General features: G+C 32.0%; 1 protein-coding gene across 1 annotated transcript in view; it reads left to right on the plus strand.

The window, feature by feature from the left end:
• LOC117038556 (probable ATP-dependent RNA helicase DDX60) overlaps nt 1-18,804 on the plus strand; it is a 71,576-nt gene that overhangs the window by 21,668 nt on the left and 31,104 nt on the right. Inside the window, exons 13-24 of the mRNA XM_033135521.1 lie at nt 527-693; nt 3,064-3,316; nt 4,907-5,070; nt 7,910-8,065; nt 8,988-9,137; nt 10,797-10,916; nt 11,963-12,058; nt 15,145-15,260; nt 15,879-16,018; nt 16,986-17,095; nt 17,195-17,299; nt 17,891-18,016. Coding sequence (XP_032991412.1) covers nt 527-693; nt 3,064-3,316; nt 4,907-5,070; nt 7,910-8,065; nt 8,988-9,137; nt 10,797-10,916; nt 11,963-12,058; nt 15,145-15,260; nt 15,879-16,018; nt 16,986-17,095; nt 17,195-17,299; nt 17,891-18,016 — 1,703 coding nt within the window. The remainder of the gene's footprint in view (nt 1-526; nt 694-3,063; nt 3,317-4,906; nt 5,071-7,909; nt 8,066-8,987; nt 9,138-10,796; nt 10,917-11,962; nt 12,059-15,144; nt 15,261-15,878; nt 16,019-16,985; nt 17,096-17,194; nt 17,300-17,890; nt 18,017-18,804) is intronic.

The raw sequence follows: 18,804 nt of genomic DNA on the forward strand, positions 1-18,804 counted from the left end.
TCTGTGATATTACCTGGAATTTGATAAAGTTGTTTTAGTTAAATGTTTCTGACCTAATTTGGGGGTAGTTTTCAGAGACTCTGTTTCTAAATCAGATGCTTTTGTGAGTGTCCGTGGGCTTCGTTCCTGACCTTGGACATAGTACCATCAACAATGCCAAAGAGCTGAGATTTCTCTGATGGCTTTGATATTCTGGAAGAAAAGAAAGACATAAGCTCACTACTGACTTATTCTATGGGGCATACCCATAATGCCTAGTAAATATTAATAAAGTGAAAATACACATGACAGACACTGATTTAGATTCATCCATATGATTTAAATATGGCTCAAATAATTTGAGTTTTTATATCTCAATCTCTAACATGCCTGTAAATAGATTAGTGCAAATTTCTAAGGGTCTTTGTCAAAACCTTTTTTCATGAATATCCTCTAAATGAATATCCTCTAAATAACATCCTCTAAATGTTATTTATTTATAAATAACACTGCCAGCATATTTTAGTAATTTATTTGTTTCCTACAGTTAAATCCAAAGATGCCAAAAGAAGAAGGGACATACAAAAATTACATCATTATTATCATGTCTTTGGGAAATCTTTGATCGGGAGTAACAGGTCAGTAAGGATTATAAGAGGAAGAGCTCTGCCACCTCCAGAAAATTCTTCTGTGCAAAAGACAAGAAAACACCAGGTATATTCTTGATCAATCAGGGCTCAGTCATGTGGGGTCCCTACGGCTCTATCTTTACATGTGGGACCTTCATGAACAATATCCAGAATTGTGCACACTGGTAAACTCATGTGGTATAAGAGAAGAAATAACTCCCTTTTCTAAAAAAATTAATAACAGTCAAATCAAGTGTACTCTAAATACTAACCATGAATTACAAAAAGTTAAAATACTTGTAAAAGGAAGAAAAGTGTAACAAAGAAAACAAAATCCTAATAGGACCTTCATGCAGAGTTAAAAACTTTTAGCATTTTAATGCATTTTCTTGTTATCATTTTCCCTTTCATGTTACTAAAGATGTTGTGAAACACATTTTTGTGTCTGTATATAATATGGCATTCTATTATATGTTGAATTATTTTTGAAGTATAAAAAAAGGTAAGAAAAAAGGGGAAAAAATAAAAGTTGAGACTCACATCCCACTGATAACCACTATCAACATATTGACCTACAATCTTTCAGTCATTTCCACTCATCATTTTTTCCCCCCAAATACCCCTCTATGTACTCTTAACCTATGTTCCCCACCTATCGACATGTATAATGGATATTTTTCTGTGTCATTAACTATGCTTTCATAATAGCACATTGTTTTCCAAATTTTAAATAGCTTTGAAAAAAAGATTATAAAGGTTATAAAGATTATAAACACATCTAGTAAATTTAGGTTATCTAGAAAAGTATCCAAAAAGAAATCACGAAAAAATATTGTCCCACCTCCAAAGTTACTTTTATTAGCTTTCTGGTGACTATCCTTTGACATATTTCAATCTACATATACATATTTACAAACATACACAAACAATTTTAAAATTTACATATGGTTTTATTATGCTTCCCTATTAAACAATGTATTTTGAAGAACTTTCTATTTCAATGAGCTAGGAATAAACTTTTCCTTGTAATATTTGTATAATATTCTATAATGTTTATTTTTCTTTTTAATTGTTTATTATGTCTCCATTAGTTTATTATTCTAACTTACACTATGATAAACAGAATTTTATCTGAATCTTTCTACCCTTTTATAATTACTTGGAAAAGTCATTGCTGGATCAAAGGCTATGAAAACTTTTAAATGCAAACATTTTAAATATTCATTTTGATACGTATTCTTATTTAAGATGGCTATTCCAAGTTTTATTTTAATTTTAATATTAATACAAATAATAATAATATGCTACTGATTCATTGAACTCTTAAGTGAAAAACACTGTGCTAAGTTACAGAGTTAGTGAGTTGTTGACCCAGGATGGACTCTGGAATCTGCCCCTTTAACCATTCAGCTGTAATGACTACCACCATGTATGAGAGTGCCTGCTTTTTCTTTCTTTTCCTTTTTCTTAATTCCTATCATGAGAGGTTTTAGTCTCAATGATTTGAACACCAGTGATATGGGTATATTTTCAAAATTTAGACTCCATTTGGGTTTGTTCCCCTACGAATTTCTTTCATGTCCTTTGTGTACTATTGCTAGGGTATTTTTCCTTCTGCTTAGTCATATCAAGAGCTACATATATTTAAAACTTGACATTCTACGTCATATATGTTGAAAATGTTTTGAGTCTTAATTCTCTGTTTTGTTCTTAAGGAAGCTCATTTTTTCTGGATGTTACCCTGTAGGCCACTCTCTCCAGTTACATCTTTTTACCTCTGGTTAGGATGTGCTACTCCCAGGAGGAGCTAACATCACTTAACTGGCACTCGGAAGTTCCTAAAATGGTCCATTGTTTTCATGTGGAGGAGACAGATGGTAGAGGAGAGTTAAATAAGCACATACCCTGAGTCCTAGACAAGAAAGTTGTTACAGAGATTGGCTATGGCAGCATTCTCTTTTGCATACAATAATTCAGATATTACAATATTAGACCTGATAACTTTGTACCCCATTCAGACTTACTAGCTTTCTTTTGGACATCACTGGACATGAGTTATATTTGTTTTTCTATAAAGCACAGTATGGTACACTCCTGGACAGTTTTTGTGATTACATCACAATTTGTCTAGTTTTACAAAAGATACATTTCCAAATTCGATATTGTTTTCCTTAGACCCAACCCCACGGGCTTGGAATGCCAGAATACTTGTTTTCTGGATTAAGAAAATAATAGCTGAGGAGAGAGAGAAGGGAATGTTGAATTATCATGATTGTATAAATATAGATGCTTTCATTTAATTATTCAGGACCTGTAAGATCCTTTTTGATGCGCTACTTCAATGTCCTAAATGGTAAACTAATGGCCTAAGATACTAAATATTTCTTTAAAAATGTATTATTCTGGAAACACTTGTTTTATTGTTGATTATTTTCCTATTTCTTTTTTTTTCCAGAAGACAAATGCAGAAAAATTTATTGAGGAAAATCAAAAGAGACAGCTAGCTAAACTGGAGAAAAGAGAGGTAGAAAGATGGAATAACTTGTCCCTACATATTGAAAAGGAAATTAAAGAAAATCCTAATTCTGGAATAAAAAGACTAGAAGATTTTCTCCAAACATGTTCTGTTAAATCTGTAAAATTTACTGCAGAAATGGTAGGATTGGATGCCTGTTTCAAATTTTGGATGGAATACTGTTTAAAAGCAGGTACATAAAATATTTATTTCTTGAAATACAAGGTCAGTAAGAACAGAGCAAAATAACTGATAATGACCACATATGCAGTCTTCCGGCCTGTGTCACTTCCAGGAAATCTTTTTGATGTCTAAAGAGTAAGACAATTTCCTTTTGTTTTATCTACTAACAACATTATGACTGTTTGTAAATGTGATATGTATTGGTGAAATAGATTTAATTTGGAATTCAATTCAGTAAACAGTTTTTCAAGGTTAGCCATGAGCTGAGTACCTCATTAAGTACCTATGGGGCTTCTGAAGATAAGAGTATGTACGGGCCCTGCTCTGAGCTCCTTAATGAACAGTCTCTCAAGGTACTCGGGCACATGCTGAACTAACGGCAACATACTGCAATGACCACAACCAAAACTATATACTCATACAGTAAGTCCTCATGTAAAGTCATCGATGGGTTCTGCTACTTCAAGTGTATAGTGAACCTAATTTTACCTTAGGCTAATAAGAGTTAAATTCCTATGGTATCTCATCAGTGTTATAATGAAATTACATTGAACAAAATGATGTTATTTGAAGACCTACTGTGTTTTATATGAATATATAAATATTTTGTTCAATGTAATTTCATTATAACACTGATGAGATACCATGGGAATTTAACTATGTATATATATATATATATATATATATATATATATATATATATATATATATATATAGAGAGAGAGAGAGAGAGAGAGAGAGAGAGAGAGAGAGAGAGAGAGAGAGAGAGATTCTCACAATTCTCTGATGCAGATTACATTGCCCTGATATTACATTAAGAAACCAAGGTTCTAGGAGAGCAAATTAGTGTCCATCAAATGTCAGTAACAGGGAAATAACTTTAATATAATTCTCTTACTCCAAAAAATACGCAGACATTAAATAATTAGTAAACTGGGGCACGACAGTGTTTTGGATGTGGGCCAGAGAATGAACATTTCTGATTGGAGGGAAGATGAAAGATATTTATCTCTTGTATTCACAGAAAAGTAAATATTAAAAGAGTAAAATATGGAATGGCCTTTTTTTAAAGAAAAGGTAAATTCAGCCTATAGTCCATATTAATCCTTACGATTAATAATAACTGCTGCCATTATCGTATTTTTATATAAATTAGTTTAATCTTTATTAAACTCATAACCATATGAGTTTATTAAACTCATAACCATATGAGGCGAGACCTATTTTTAGTATCCCCATGATCTGTATAAAGAAAATGAAGCTTAGAGAGGTAACTTTTCACGTTGTTAAATCAAGCACAGAAAAATTAAATTTGAATTTCAGGTAAATAACAATTTTTTAGTATATGTGCATGTCATGAAATACGTATCTCAAACTGGATCTTCTATATTTTTATTTGCTAAAACTGGCAACCTTATTCTAACTCAAGGCCATACTCAACTGCTATGAAATAGTAGTTGCTATGAATCCCTCAATTATTATGAGTGATTCATATATTTTTTTTTAAATCCTGCAATAAAATTAAGTCAATTTGGGGGGTTTTATTATCAATATCTTACATAACTTAAATTACGCATGCCAATGTTTTTTTTTCCAACAGAAGCAGAATCCAGAGATATTAGCATAATAATTAACTTGATGAAAAGAATTCACGTAATCTATGAAAAATATTCAGAACTATTACAAAATACACATCGACAAAAATTAGCCAAGTACCTAAAATATATTGGATTTGACAACTTGGCACAGTCATTATCTCCTCAGGTAGATGCTATAGAAAATATTATGTGACATTCACGTGTGTGTTTGTATGAAATATTTTGTGGGATGTATTTAGAATTAATGTTTACTAGGTTAAGTTAATAATTAGTCATGCATTGTCCTATATAGACACAGATCTAATATTTTTATGGATGTATGTTTTATTTGTTGTAGAAGTGCTATGGTCTGAATATTTGTGTCCTCCCCCCAAAATACATGTTGAAATTTTAACCTCCAGAGTGATTGTATTTAGAACTAGAGCCTTTGGAAAATGATTAGGTAATGAGGGTGAAGCCCTCATGAGTGGAATTAGTGCCTTTACAAAAGGCTGACTCCTCTCTTTGCCATGTGACATTAGAGCAAAAGGATGATCTTGTAAGGGGCAGACTTTTAGCAAATCAAGCCGTTTATGGTATTTTTGTTGTAGCAGCCTGAATGGATAAAATACAGGAGCTCCCCATTTTACTTAGAATGATTTTTTTTTTTTTTTTTTTTTTTTTTTTTTTTACCAAAGCCCACAAGGCCCTACATATCTGGTCCTCAATTACCAATCCGTTCCCATTTCTAATCATTCTGTTTGTTGCGTGAACAGGGTTATTTTTCTTGTGTCATAGTATCGCATCAGCTATTTCTTCTATGTGAACGTCTGTTCCCTCTCATGTTAACATGGCTTACTTCTATGGTTATTAATGTTTTAGGTGACACATTCATGTTATCCAAGGAACATTTTATGGCTGGCTTGAGACTATCCAATATTAAGTAGCATTTCCTCCATTCTTCCCTCCCACCCATGAAGTCACTAAAAGATTGATTCTCTTTCTTAGCAGCATATGTCACTATCTGAATATTTTGGTGTATGTTTTGTCCATTTGTTTATTGTTTGTTTCCCAGAATTAGAATGTAAGTTCAATAGAAGCATGGCCTTTTTATGTCTTGTTTCTTGCTGTGTCCATAATGCAGTAATTTAAAAAAGCTGCTCAATAAATGGAAGGAAGGAATAAAGAAAGGAGGGGAGGGTAAAGGGAAGGAAAGAATTTTATAGATTTGAGTGTTGCCTGTAAATTTTGTTGTCTGTTTATCTAGGAGATTTCTGAAGACTTCTTCAAAGAATTAAAATTCACCCTCAGAGAGATGGACCAGATTAACCAAATCAGAGTAACTGGTCAGAAAGAGGAAGCATAGTTAGTCTTTCATTTCCTCCTGAACTAGTCCTTTCTTTAATGGCTCTATAATGTTCCCAAGTCTTCATACTGACCTACCCCAAAGATCCAGCCTTTTGCTAGTTTGCCCATTCCTAAAGAATTCTAACATTGCCCATAAATCCTTTCTAGCTGTAGCTTGCTTCCATAATCTCAGGATTTATTACTTTGGGCCACTACTTGGCAATTCTGTAAGCCCGAATGGAGAGCTTGAGGCCAGCTTTCCCAGGTGACTTTTTTTTTTTTTTTTTTTTGATGCACAAGTGCTCAAGAAACTTTAACTCATATTATTAGCAGGACACCGATTATCAGATGTTATTAAGAAATACATATCTAATGAGTGAGAGATCCCAGGTGACTTTTGTTCTCCCATATTATACTTCACATTCAGCATGGTAACAGCCCTGCATTTTGATTACCCAAGTGCCACAGCTAAAATTCACCTGACATATTTGATAAGACTTTTGAAACTGTGTGGATATAGAAATGAATTACACTGCAGAAAATTATCTCAATGTTGAATATGAGATGAGCTCATAGTCCAAATCCAACCACAATATCGATAAGATATCTCATTCGTTGGTTGCTCTATCCTGACCTCATATTGCAAGGGTATATAATATCCAACCAAGGGAGCGCTATGTTTCTTCACTCCTTTGAGGGACCTGAACAATTGGGAGGAAAGAGTTTTCCTAAAATAAACATACAAGCTCAAGGGAAGCAATTCTTTCTTGCTTTAAACAAACAAACAAACAAACAAGAGAAAACCTAGATGACGGATGGAATTCTAGCTCCCCACTGTTTCCAACTCTAGATCTGGAGTTTCTGCTCCAGCTCAGAAATAACATATTTACTTTATTATTGAATGACCAAAAGTATTACAGTTTTTTTTTCTTTTTTCTTAAACATGAAAGTAAATAGAAAAAAAATATTGGTCATTTAAAAAATTTAATTGTACTTTTGGTAATTTTTAATGGAATTTTTTTCCTGCTTCTAGCCATCAATGTTTCAAAACGTGTTTTGTGGTTAATTCTCAACCAGAGCACCACATCATATGAATTTGTATTTCCTATGCTTTGTTAATATTATCATAATCAAGTGTTATCAGAACTTCAAGAATAGAGGCCATGTCAAATATGTGAATTTCTTGTAATGGTGAATTCCTCAGTGATAAGAGTTATTTACCTATTGGTAGAAGTCTTTGAGTAAAATAATTTGTAAGATGATGTGTACTAATTATATAGACTCTTATAAGAATATTTCTTTTACTAAAGAAGCCCTTTCAAGATTGACAAGAGTACCTTAATTGAAACACAATTTTTATTGTGTGTGTGTAGGGGGCGGGGGTGCTTGTTGATTTTAACAATTATCAAATATTATGCTGATTTATAATTGAAATATTAATTTTATATTCATTTTACTTATGTTCAATGGAACATGGTACTGACATATAAAATAGTATTTTAAAATTATAGTAAAATATAGTATCTATATCTTACCCTCCTTTGTTTACTCTGAACCATCATGAAACATGAAATAATAATCTTGTTGAAACAAAGCAAACTACAACATTATTGATAATAATTTCCTTGCCCAAGTTAAAAATCATAAGTATGAAAATCTCATATGTAATATCATTTTAGTTGCAGGAATCAGGTATTAAGAAGGATATTTCTAAATATTCAGTTCACATGGGAGCAGCTCGGTTTCAGTTAACATACATGGGTCCTTACTTATTTCGAGAAGAAAGAAGCGATCCAGATCCCAGGGTGCATCGTTTTATACCAGACACATGGCAGGTATTTACCAAAAAAATCTGTAGTCCGGAAGAGTGAAGAAACTTGATGGAAACGGTTCACATCTCATTGTGTGTGACAAATTTTGGATATGTCAATCATTATAGAATGCAATATAATGACAACGAAAATAAATCATGTTTTGACCTAAAAGGAACACAAAAAAGAGTCAGCTGAAAAAAAAAAAAAAAAAAAAATATATATATATATATATATATATATATATATATATATATATATATATATATTCTATTAAATGATAGAGCCTGGATTGAAAACTAGGTTCTCTAACTCCAGTTAGTCTGTTCTTAATTATATATATATATATATATATATAGTTTCAAATCAAAATGTAGTGCCTGATGTTTAATGATATATATTTGGCAAGAATTTACTATTCTTTGAAAGTAGTGATGCTTTCAGATTGTCCAAATGTTGAACAGCAGTCATTCATAATTTATTATGATAATGATAAATATATAACTTATTACATATCTTTATATTTTTTGGAATAGAACCGCCGTTTTCTACACCTTATTCATTTGCTGACACTTAAGTTATAAACAGAAACATGGAAAAATTAAGAACAACAGATCTGGGTAATTTTGATTTCAGTCTGATGTTCCCCAAGCTAACAAAGAGTGCAGAGAGCTGGGCTGCTTGATAATCTGGGCAGACCCCTTGTGATGATGGGTATTTATTAGGGTATTTTTATCCAAGTTTAAGTGAAGAAAGAGAGATGTGAATTGAGTTATTTCCTAATAACAGGAAATGGTGATTCCTTTAAGTACCTGCCATCTTGAACACTATTGTATCTCAGAAGGAACTGTGAATTCTCATTTGCCTTAGATACAGTTGTTGTTAAGTTACAATGTGACACTAAATATGTGTTTTCAAAATGAAATATGATTTTTTTCTTATCTAGAGGGAACTTCTTGATGTTGTGGATAATAATGAATCTGCTGTAATTGTTGCCCCGACTTCATCAGGGAAAACCTATGCCTCTTACTACTGTATGGAGAAAATCCTGAGAGAGAGTGATGAAGGGGTGGTTGTGTATGTTTCTCCAACAAAGGTATTGTGTCCACATGACACTATGTCTCACCATAATTTTCCTGACCTGTAGTCTGTGCCTTTAACGATAGGGATGTACTACAGTATACAGGTTCCAGCACTGCAGTCACGGATTTGAGGACTTATGTGCTGTGTGATCATGAGCCTGTTTTTTACCTTAGTTTTTCTACCTGTAAAAAAAAGATAAAAATGCTTACATTATACATTAGTCCTCTCTTATCCATGGTTTCACTTTCTGTGGTTTTTGTTACCCATGGTCAACCATGGTCCAAATATGTTAAATGGAATATTGCAGAAATAAACAATTTGTATGTGTTCGCTAGTGTGCTATTCTGGGTAGGGTGATGAAATCTTACACTGTCCTGTTGTGTTCTTCCCTGGGTGTGAATCATCCCTTTATCCAGTGTATCTGTGCTATATGCACTCCCTGCCCATTGCTCACTTAGCAGTCTTCTCAATTATCAAATCTACTGTTGCAGTGTTTGTGTTCAAATAACCATATTTTACTTAATGACTCCAAAATGCAAAAGTAGTGATGCTGGCAATTTGGCTATGCCAAAGAGAAGCCATAAAGTGTTTCACTTAAGTGAAATGGTATGTGTGGATAGGAAAAACAAAACAAAAACATAGTACTGTATATATAAGATTTGCTGCTATTTGTGGTTTAAGGCACCCATTGGGAGTTTTATAACATATGCCCCGTGGGTAAGGGGGGCTACTTACTTTTATTCTAAACATTAAGTCATATGATATATGTAAAGCATCCAGTATATTGTCTGGGCGTAAACAATGATCAATAAGTGGTACCATCCCCCCTTATTTTTTATTCATTTTATTGTTTAAGCCTCCTTAGGTCCAGTACTTATTATTAATAAAAATAATGATTTGACACTTTTGAGAATTTTGCTAATAAAAACCATTTGATATCTGTGCCAAGGTTAAGAGAGTATGGACAAGTTCATTACAGAGAGAGGAGGAGGGAAATACAGCTGTTTTGTTTTGCTTTCCTCTTGGTTGGATAAATGTTCTGCAAATAACCCCTGATTATTGCAAGTGCTATAGACTTCTTACTTTACAGCATCCTGTGTAAAATGAAGTCAAGAGGCTTTTGGCCAAATCAGAATTTTTTCTCTTTATCTAGAAGGGATTTGGGGTATCCCTCCCTCTCTCTTTCCCTAGGAGACTCCTTAATTGCAATCCTTAAAGATGCACTGAGAAGAAATTCAGAATGCTAGTTTGGGGACGGATCATCTCTATTATATGACCCAGTCCTCTGACTTTACAGATGAGAAAACAGAGGCTTAATGAAGCTAAGTAATGTGCCTATCATTGGAGAAACAATTATGTTTTTCAATAAAAAATCATCATCTGATTTCACCTGTACAGTATGTATCACATTTCTGTGGCATGGATTGTTGTTTACTGTTTCTAGCTAGCCCATTAATAAGGAGTGTCATATATGATACATTAAGGGCAAGTTTAAAATGGAACCGGTGGGAACCACTTGTGCAAGTAAGTCTTTTATTAAGAAAGACTTATATAAAATTGGTGCTGCAGTTTCTTGCATGTAAATTTGTTGCAGACGTTAGTTTATTTTAAATACTTTTTTCAGTATTGTCAATAACTACTGAATACCAGGTTATGTCTTTTATGATTTAAGGCTCTTGTGAATCAAGTGGTAGGCACTGTCTGCAGTTTATTTACCAAAGCGCTGCCAAAAGGATTAGTGGTGTGTGGAGTTTTTACAAGAGATTACCGTCATGACACCTTGAATTGTCAGGTATGTCACACACATGCACACATAATAAATAATAAGGAATATTAGGGTACTTTGGTAGGCACTTCAAGGTTTTAACGTGAGGATAAATTAAATTCGCAATGACACTGACCCATATATTTATATTTGAATGTATTATTTGTATTATTTTTTTATTTAATAATTTGATTAACTTTCAAATAATTACCGTACTTTGCCATGTATAATGCTCACCAACATTTTTGGTCCAAACTTTCAGGTAAAAAAATCTTCCTTTTTAATTTTTTAGTTCAAATTTTTATTTGTTTACATTTAGATAGTTTTTTTTTGTATTATAAAAGAGTTTCAGCATTTATGTTTTAACATGTTATGGTGTAAGAAATTTTATGTAACAAATAATTATGACACACAAGAACAGATACAAGGTACAAGAAATTTTATGTACCAGTAACAAATTTACAATATTTACATATCATAGAAGGCCAAGAACTCTTCATCTTGCAAGTTCATCCTAAGTTCAACAAAACCAATTATCGTATTCCAGGGTATTATTTTACATATGAATATTGTTATTGATTTCTAGAGTTAGCTTTCAACTCAGAATAATAAATAAAATAATTAAAAACATTTATATATGTGGAATTAGTACTACCCATGTATAATGCCCATCCCTATTTTTTCCTCACAAATTTGGGCAAAAAAGTGCCCATTACACATGGTAAAAGATGACGTATTTTCTATACAAAGTAGAATTATTTTCTTTTCTGAAATTTCAACAGGAGGAAGGAACTTCCTTCAATGGTGATGGTTTCAAATGCTGATGATTTTATATTCCTAATATACTGAATTTTTATTAATGAAATAAGCTTAATTCCTTTTTAATTTGTCAGCAGCAACATACATCTATTACAAACATTTGTTTTGTTTTTCCACAAGTGAGATGGTTGTTTTAATGGAAATGACAATATAAATGTACTGTGTTATCTAAAATATATTATTAATGTCTAAAAGTTAAAGTTTGATGTTTAAAAAAAAATCAAGTCAATGGTTCCCTAATTTTTTAAAAACAGATATTGGTGACAGTGCCTCAGTGTTTGGAAATACTCTTACTATCACCTCATCATCAACAGTGGGTGAAAAGGATAAGATATGTCATATTTGATGAGGTATGCTACCTTTCATTATCATTATCCCAAATAAATAGTTTTATGTATATAAAATATGTAATTCATGTACTTTAGTAAAGATGGTGATCATATGGATAGTTATTAAAATAAATACTCAATTTATGAAAGGGGTATGTGCTCATGGTAATAGATTTGGAAGGAGATGGAATGGGAAAACAGAAAGAAATTCTAGATTAAGAGTGTTAGTAGCAGAGAAAAAGTATTCCAAAAATCACTGGACACACCAATGACTAATTGGCAATAGACGTATTTTTCTTTAAGCAAAAATCTTTTATCCCACTGAACTATCTATCTTTTAAGAAGTACTTTTTATTTTTACCTGTTTACCTATCACTGGGTGCATTCACGGCAAATTAGTCATGTTTTCTCTATATCTGTTTTTTTTAAAAAATGACTCATACTTCCCAGCTGGCATTAATTTGATGAATAACACTAGGAAGGAAATAAAAAGCAGAATACAAATATGCAAATAAAGCAAGCAGACAGACTAAAATAAACAAATAAAATAGGCAGCTGCAGATTTACAAAGGTGACATATAATTTAAACATTAATTTTGAGTTCTTTTCTGATACATTTATCTATTCTTTTCTAATACATTAATGCATTAAAGATTATGCATTAATCTTAAAGTACTGTTTTAACAACACTTGAAACATTTCATTTTTTTAATCATTCAGTTTAAAACACCTTTTATTGCCATCATGATTTAGTTTTCGGTCCAGGATTAATTAGAAGTATATATCTTAATTTCCAAATATTTTTTAAAATTTCTTTTTGGCTTATCTTTCTAGCATAGTTATATTTAGGTCAAGAATATATCCTTACCAGAGGGTAAGGGGGTTGGGGGGTGGGGGATGAGGGTGAGGGGGATCAAATGTATGGTGATGGAAGGGGAGCTGACTCGGGGTGGTGAACACACAGTGTGATTTATGGATGATGTGATACAGAATTGCACACCTGAAATCTATGTAATTTTACTAACAATTGTAACCCCAATAAATTAAAAAAATAAAATAAAGAAAACAAAAAAACAAACAAACAAACAAAAGAATATATCCTTATATTTTTCATACTTTGAATTTCAAATTGATAAATAATTTTCATGCAGTGACGCGTGTTGAGAAAACGAGGTAAGCAAGCATTTTTAATATCATTATAATTGCATAAAATATATGAAGTACTTTGGAATAAATCTTTAAAAAGATGTGCAAAACAACGATAAAGAAATCTTTAAACTTTACTGAGTGGTATATTAAAATAATTTAAAAAATAATCGAATGGATAGAGATACCTAGGGAAATGGTCCATGTTTTTATATTGGAAAATACAATGTTATGATTATAACTGCCCTGATTATGATTATAATAGGTCATTTTGGACACGCATATTATTAAGTCCCCAAGTTGTCCAATATATTCAGTGCAATCACAATAAAAACTCACAGAACTTTTTCTGTCCTTCTGTGATATTTGTGTGTGTGTGTGTGTATGTGTGTGTGTGCACGTGCACTTTTTTTGTGCACATTTGTATGATTGGGGGAGGGAGTTGACTACCTGATTCTGAAATTTACATGGAAGTTCCAAAGGGAAAAAGTTACCCCAGATAAATTTGAAAAATATTCAAGTAGTGAAAAAGATACATTTGAAAAAAATGATAAAGGTGGACAAACTTGCTCTATCAGGTATCAGGATTTATTATAGATCTATGGTAATCAAGTGATGTCTTTTGAAAGAGGGATAAACATATAGACAAATGGGACAGAGAGCCCAGAAATTGAACCACATATAGACATTTTATTTAAGAAAATCGTGGTACTGAAAACAGTATTAGAAAAATTGGGAGTCCATATGGAAGATAAATGAAATTAGATCACTTCCTCACATCATACACAAAATCAATTTCAGAAATAGTTTAACACATAAACATGAAAGGAAAATGGATGAAACTTTAGAATATAATATTTGAATATCTTCATTACTTAGGAGTAGAGAAAGACCTCTTAAACACAAACCTGAAAAGCTCAAACTATGAAAAATAGATTTAACAAATTTGACTATATTAAAATCAAGAATTTTTATTCATCAACATACATCATTAAGGTAATGAAATTAAAAGCCATTGAATGGGAGGTATTTGCCATTTATAAGTGAAGAACTCTCATTGAAAATATATAAGAATTTCCTTAAAATACTAAGAGAAACAGCACTCCCAAAAGATTTCCATATGTCTAATACACACTTGAAAAGAACCTCAACTAAAAAATAAATTAAAATCATAATGAGACTCATCAACAACACAGTGAAAATTAGAATCTCACAATGCCAAGGAAGTGGAGCAATGTGAAGGTCATACACAGCTGGTGGGTTATATTCAGCAATGAGGTATGTGACACTTTTTCTAGGATGAGTTTGCAAGCTTAATTGTTCGACCTCGTACAATCCAAATTGCAAAACCTTACAAAACTGGCAAATCAACTTAAATTGTTTGTGAATACACATATGTATATATAAAGAACTAGGCTTTCTCCAGATTTCTAACTAGTGTAGGATAAGTGCTCTCTGTATATTTTCAGACTGAAACCTGGAGAAGTTTATTTATTTCAAATTAATTTATTTCATAAATGTTTTTATCTATATTTCAGAGGTAGGCCTAGTGACACATGAATAAATGTCTTATTTTGATAGAGATATTTCTTCATCTTATTTTCTTGTGGCAACGCTATAATTTAGCCAATATTTCATTTGTAAACAAGACTTACAAAATGTATCCTTTTGCTTAATTTTTCCTTGTTTATGAGTATTATTATTACCACGTAATATTCTTTTTCACAGTCAGCTATCGTCATGCCTGATAGAGCAAGTCATTTCTCAATGTTATTCTTAAACTCGCCTTAATTCTTCTCAAAAATTATGTTGGGATTTTTGGACCACTTTTGCCAGTAGGTGAATGAACATTACTGAATGTGGACAGAGAAGAAATAATAAGTTCTGGTAGCATAATCTATTAAAATTTGGGGGGGGGTTGTAATTAATTTTATAATGAGTCTATTTGACCACATTGCCAGGTTCACTGTCTTGGGGGAGAAATTGGAGCAGAAGTTTGGGAACATCTTCTTGTTATGATTCGGTGTCCCTTTCTGGCACTTTCTGCTACTATCAGTAATCCTGAACATCTCACTGAGTAAGCCTGGATTTTGCATTCATTATAATTGCTGTTAGTGATGATATTAATAATAATAAATAATCCAATCATACAATATTTAAAATAATCTCTAAAACAAAGCAGAAATGTCTTTTCAAGTAAGACTTATCTTCTTCTTGTTATATTTAACTATAAAACACTTGTTCTCTTCCTTTGACTAGATGTAATTTACATGCTTACCTGTTTCTTCAAGAATTTTGTGTGAGCGATTTAATTTTCCTCTTTATAGCTTAATATTTCGATTCTCAGAGAATAGTGTAAGGTAGTTTAGAACTATCATATCAATATACTATGCACACTACTTTCCTATGCAAAACACCAAAAATGTTTTCAAAATAAGTCAACACAAAAAGAGAAATGGATACAACTGCTTTATTTTTGGGTTAATAAATTTCATAAGAAATGTCAAAGTATCAGTTTTTGGTTATTGTATAAAATGATTAAATTATGTGAATACAAACATAGTTTTAATATGTTCAAAGATTAGAGAGGATTATTATTCTCTTAGAATTGAGTTTTAATGATCTTTTTCTTAGAAAAGTAATGATATTATAGATTTGTTTTTTGTGACAATAATACCTTTTTTTTTTTAAATAGATGGTTGGTGTTAATTAAAAGATACTGGCAACATGCTGAGAGCACGATGGAAAATTCTGGTCCAGCTCAAAATACCTTGAAACTTTCAAAGAAACAACAAAAAAAAAGAATAGAAAAGCCATCATACAGAGTTAGACTGGGTATGACTATTTTAACTTAGGAGAAGGGGAGCTCAGAACTACTCAGTATACTCTATGTGTTTGTATCATATTAGTGCATCTTATAAATAAAAAAAATAGTCTTACTACAACTCTGAAGGGAAATCAATTTTTTTCTAATATACAGAGGAAATTAAATAAATAGGAATCTTAGCTATCGGAGATTAAGTGACATGCCGAAGTCAACACAGCTAACAAAGGGGAATCTAACAAATATTAAAGTTCCTAATATATGCCAGGCCTCATTATTGTCCTTAGAATTACAATACGAAACAAACTGTTTGCTATTCTGGAGCTTAAATTTTAATGTGGACATAGAAATTAAACATTAATATTCATTAAGATAAATAGTAAATAAAATGAAAATAAAATAAATAACATGTTAGGTAGTGGTAAGTGCTAAGAAAAAAATAAGACCAAGTGTAATATTAATATAGATATTTGGAATATCAGCTTCTTCAATTAAAAGAAATAAACAAAAAACAAAAGACACATATACTTTCTTTGACTGAGTAATACTGTACTTAATGATAGAGAAATAATATAGTAATAGTAGTAGTATTTATAATGTTCTTAATTAAATAATTGTATGTCTACATATCTATTTATTTATTCTATGCCCCTATTGCACACAGGGATACTTTACAAGAGTACATATAGAGAAAAATAAATTATAATATCATAGGTAAATACCAGGAACTGAAAAACAGGATAGAACATAATTGAAGATTAAGACCAAGAGGAAAAATAAAGCACAAGTATGTGATATAGGTACACTGAGTCCTGTTTCAAGGTTCTTCCCAATGCACAGCGTTGTTTTTAGTGTTTTGCTGGCAATGGAGTCATGCATTGCTCTTTCTAGGCCTGCTGATAATTGTAAACTCATGATTAGGTTATTGTTTTCGAAAGCAACCAGATCTTAATGATTATTTCAATCCTATATTTACAGTATGGTACAAAGAGCGATACAATGATCTAGAAAAGTATGTGTGTTCCCTAAAGGATAACGACTTTTTCATTGAACACTATCACCCGTGTGCTGCACTTACCGTCAGTCATGTAAGTACAGACCACTTTGGAAAATGAGTATGTACCCAGATTGTTAAAAATTTGTAAATGGGATATAAAATCAATCCTTTTGTTTTTTATGGTTTTCAGATGCAGAAATATGGAATCCCTTTAGACCTTGGATTTTCTCCGCGGGAAAGTGTACTGCTTTATGATGCTATGGTACACATTTGGCCAGAATGGACAAGAATGCAGGTGTGTGCATGTTTACATTCTATGGCTGAGATCTCTCGTTCTTTGGCAGTGGCAGTCCATTAATAAGGAGCAAATTCATGAATGGTATTTATTCTGGTATAGATAAGGGCAGCATATTTCATTGTTAAGAATTTAAACTCCGGAGATGCAGTGTTCCAGAATTGGGCAAATCAGTGAAATTTTCTATATATATTCATATTTTTCCCTGTTCCCCAAAATAGTATCTACTTTGTTGAGTTAAGGAGATTAACTGAATTGTTATTTGTAAAATGCTTAAAATAGTGCCTTGCCATGGTAAGAAAAATATGTATGTTTAAAATAAACATTTAGAAATTTTTATTTATTTTACCATAAAGCTAACTACAGTATTAAAAAAATAAATGATGTGTTGGTAGGTTCTAATGAACACAGAATACTGATCAACCATTACATAGAGAACAGAACTCTCAGCCTACATGCAGTTAATTACGTAACTGAATATGGATGAGTATTGACTGCATGAGAGATTTACTTCATAGTGGTGTATATGAAAAACTTTAGAAAGGGTGATGACTTTATTTTCCTTGGTATTTGTGACTCTTCATTTTCAAGGAGTTAGAACCTGAAGAATTCAGGTGCTTCAAAAATAAAATAGTCATCATGAGGGCAGATGCCAAGCAATATGAAGAGGAACTGAAAAAGGAAATGATTCGTTGGATTCAGCTGGACCCAAGCAAGGTAGTTAAAACCATTTAGGATTTATTTAAATTGAAGAGCAATATGAAATGAACTTGACTTCTTCATTTAGTTTCAGTAGAATCACCCAGAAAGCTCTTGAGGATTTGAAGATTAATACCCCATTGCATGCTTTATTATTCTACCTTAGATTTAGTTACCTAGATGTGGAAAAATGCAAAGAATCATTACTTGAGCTCCAGCGTGGACAACCCACACACACTGGTACCATGTCTTTTCCGAATCTACATTTCAGACAATAAAGCTAAAAGTTTGGCTTTTCTTTTTCATAGAAGATAGGACTTGTCCGATTTCTGATACCGCTGGGTCATTATCCCGATTTTCATCTCCAATATTTCCCCAACAAAGACCTTTCATCTATTTACTAATTTGGATAGGTAAATGTCCAGTTTCTTTCTGTTGCCAACTAACTGGATAGATAAGAGAAGTTATAAGTATTATTTAATTTATCTTACTTTAAGTTCTATTCTTTAACTTTGCTTTTTGTTATGATAAAAAAAAAATTCCAATGATACTTTACTTCCTGAAAAGGGGTATTACAACATTTTGGTGGCATGAGCAGTGGCACATGTCTTAGTTACCCAAGTCTGATTCACCAGACTGTCAGAAGGAAAGAAATATGGTCCAACTCATTTACATATACGGACATATAACATCAAATAATGTTGACTTCTTGAGGCCTAAGTCATGGTTAAAATGTGGTGAGCATGATCTCAGCATGATCTAGATCAGCATGATCTCAGTTAATGGAAGCAGAATTTCCGTTCATT

Source organism: Rhinolophus ferrumequinum, chromosome 18 (assembly GCF_004115265.2).
Source record: "Rhinolophus ferrumequinum isolate MPI-CBG mRhiFer1 chromosome 18, mRhiFer1_v1.p, whole genome shotgun sequence".
Taxonomy (NCBI): Eukaryota; Metazoa; Chordata; class Mammalia; order Chiroptera; family Rhinolophidae; genus Rhinolophus; species Rhinolophus ferrumequinum.